Source organism: Meleagris gallopavo, chromosome 21 (assembly GCF_000146605.3).
Source record: "Meleagris gallopavo isolate NT-WF06-2002-E0010 breed Aviagen turkey brand Nicholas breeding stock chromosome 21, Turkey_5.1, whole genome shotgun sequence".
NCBI classification, from domain to species: domain Eukaryota; kingdom Metazoa; phylum Chordata; class Aves; order Galliformes; family Phasianidae; genus Meleagris; species Meleagris gallopavo.
In genome coordinates, this window is record NC_015031.2 from 9,681,102 (window position 1) to 9,683,681 (window position 2,580).

A 2,580-nucleotide genomic window follows, 5' to 3' on the forward strand; every position below is an offset into this window, starting at 1 on the left:
CCCGGTGCCCGCGCATCAAGGCTGCCAGCTCCCCTCCCCGCCCGCTGCCAGCCCTCGGACGGAGCCCATTTGCAATCAGGACGAGGCGCCCGTCTCGTGGAGCGGCGCTTGGCAGAGCCGGATGGTACCCGAGCGGGGACGTGTGCGGCCTCGAGAAGTCCCTGTGTTGGCTCAGGCCCCAAATCTGCCCGTGGGGCTGCACCCCGAGCACCGCTCTGGTTCCTCCAAACCCCGCACCCGTGGGATGCTCGCACAGCTCCCTATGGGGATGTGCACGGGGCTGTGGGTGTCACACCGGGATGGCTGTGGGCACAGCTCCCTGCTGGCCCCATCCCAGCTCCCCGCTGTCCCAAGGCATTGGCGGGGGCCCAGCGCTATGGGGCAGCCCCCGCTCAGCTGTTGCTGTCTGTGACACTCCCCATGACGGTCCCACACTGGGTACGGAGCATGCGCAGGGACACCAACGGGGCGATCGGAGGGGACATTAAACCCTATGGGGTGCGAATTCACCCCTTGGCAAGCTAACAGCACCCTACAGATGGACCTGTGCCACGTCCCCGCTGCCCGGGAGAAGGGCTGGTACCTGGCACTGATGGCCCCCAACACCAAAGGTCCCCACTACGCATGGCTGGACCCGTCCCGGCTCTACTGCCATCCGCAAGTACCCAGCGACCACATGGGGGGCACCAAGGGGGTGGCAGTGGGGGGGGCTGTGGGGACACCCAGCACCTCCATATCTGTCTCTCCAGGGCTTGAAGGACTGCGTGACCGATCTGCTGCAACCCTTCCAGGGAGATCCCATTGACCTGGTGGCCGGCATCGACGCCATGGGCTTCATTCTGGGTAAGGGGGGATGCTGGGGGTCCCCGATTCTTGTCCCTGTGGTGGGTGACAGTGCCATCCCCAGGTGCTGCCGCGGCTGCCACGCTGCATAAAGGCTTCTTGGCCATCCGCAAAGCCGGGCACCTCTGCGTGGAGACATTGGCAGAGCCCTACACCGACTATTCGGGTCGGGAGAAGGTGATGGAGGTGCGCACCGACACCGTAACACCGGGTGAGCTGAGCCCCTGGGGTGGGCACTCCTGCAGTGGGGTGACAATGGACGCTGGGATACAGCTCTGCCCCTCCCCAGGTATGCGCATCCTCCTGGTGGATCAGTGGGTGGAAACCGGGGGCACCATGAGAGCGGCCATCCAGCTGGTGGAGCGCCAAGGGGGGTCGTGGCAGGTAGGACAGGCACCGGGGGGGGCACCCATAGGTGATGCAGGGGCTGACCTGAGCCCTCATTGCATCCCGCAGGTGTCGCAGCCATCTGCATTGAAGACAGCGAGGGAGGGCGGTGGATTCGGGAACGCTACAAGTGTGCCCACTGCGTGCCCCCCCGCCTGCAGCCCCGCTTCGACCAACACCAGATGGGTTGGGAATGAGGGTTGGCACCGCAACGCACGGCTCTCCTTCCTGCCCGCCAGCCCGACGGCTTCCTTAAAAAGCATAAAAAAACATTTTATTACAATGAAGGCTGGGGGTGTCCCTTCTGGGGGGGTTTGCATAGCTATGGGATGCCCCCACCCGCCAGGGCCGCTGCTCTTTGGTATGGAGATGCGGGGTACCGCAGGGCTCACTGGCAGCATTTGGGCTTTTTGCGGGGTGCTGACAGGTACAGGTCGCTCTCGGTGCTGCCGATGCCTGTAGGATGGAGGGGTTAGGGTTAGGGTTAGGTGGGTGGGTGGGTGGGGGGATAGCCATGGAGGGGGGGGTTGTGAGTACTCACGCACGGCATCACCGATCCGCCGGGCACTGCCGCGCTCCAGCTCTGCCAACACACTGCTCTCAAAGGTCAGTGCTGCCACACGGAAGAAGAAGTCCCTCACGTTCTCTCCTGTCCCATGGAAGAAGAGTCTTGAGCTCCAGCAGGGGTCACCTCACCCCCATCCCCCTCCAGCTTTAGCCATGTCCCAACCTGTGAGTGAGGACACAGCCCAGAACTCTGCCTGCATCTCCTGGGCCACCTTGAGCGCATCCTTCTCCATCCGGCTGTACTGTGCCGGTGTCTGCCAACGGAGCAAGGGTGGGCAATGGGGACGGCCCCACGGCACAGGGAGAGCCCATGGGAGGGGGACACACTCACGCTCAGGTCCTTCTTGGAGCCCACCAGGAAGAGGATGACGTTGGAGGGATCGTTCTCCTTCAAGGCGTCTGCCAACCACTGCCTATGGGGCCGTATCACCATGCTGCCGAGCGCTGCCCTCTCGTTTGCACAACGGAGGTGACACCAACCCCACAGCCACCTCCAGCCCCACAGCCACCTCCAGCCCCACTGTATCCCATGTGCCACCTACCGTGTGTGGTCCAGGGATGCCACATCATTGACATCAAAGACGATGACGATGGCTGTTGGGGTGATGAAGTGAGCTACGGGGACGGAGGTGGTCGGAGGGGACGTGGGGATGGTTGGTGGGGATATGGGGAGGGGGGGGGTTCACCTTGTGCTCCCCGGTAGTATGTGGAGGCGATGCACTTGAAGCGCTCCTGCCCGGCCGTGTCCCACCTGGGGAGGGGGGTGGGTGGTAGGAGGGGGTC

The 2,580-nt window shown here is 64.0% G+C and overlaps 2 protein-coding genes across 2 annotated transcripts; one reads left to right on the forward strand and one right to left on the reverse strand.

Annotated features, from left to right (window-relative positions):
• Nucleotides 1-217: 217 nt before the first annotated feature.
• Nucleotides 218-1,427, forward strand: LOC104913967 (adenine phosphoribosyltransferase-like). The gene is made up of 5 exons (XM_010722196.3): nucleotides 218-661; nucleotides 750-843; nucleotides 908-1,054; nucleotides 1,133-1,227; nucleotides 1,281-1,427. Exons 1-5 carry the CDS (start codon nucleotides 494-496, stop codon nucleotides 1,425-1,427), a joined length of 651 nt encoding a protein of 216 aa, XP_010720498.1. The 5' UTR covers nucleotides 218-493.
• Nucleotides 1,428-1,482: 55 nt separating this feature from the next.
• On the reverse strand, nucleotides 1,483-2,574 carry RAB34 (RAB34, member RAS oncogene family; the record flags this gene model as incomplete). The annotated part of the gene is made up of 6 exons (XM_010722198.3): nucleotides 1,483-1,686; nucleotides 1,772-1,879; nucleotides 1,961-2,051; nucleotides 2,129-2,210; nucleotides 2,340-2,391; nucleotides 2,484-2,574. Coding segments are annotated over 6 exons (492 nt in total), but the record flags the coding sequence as incomplete, so codon positions are not given.
• Nucleotides 2,575-2,580: the final 6 nt, after the last annotated feature.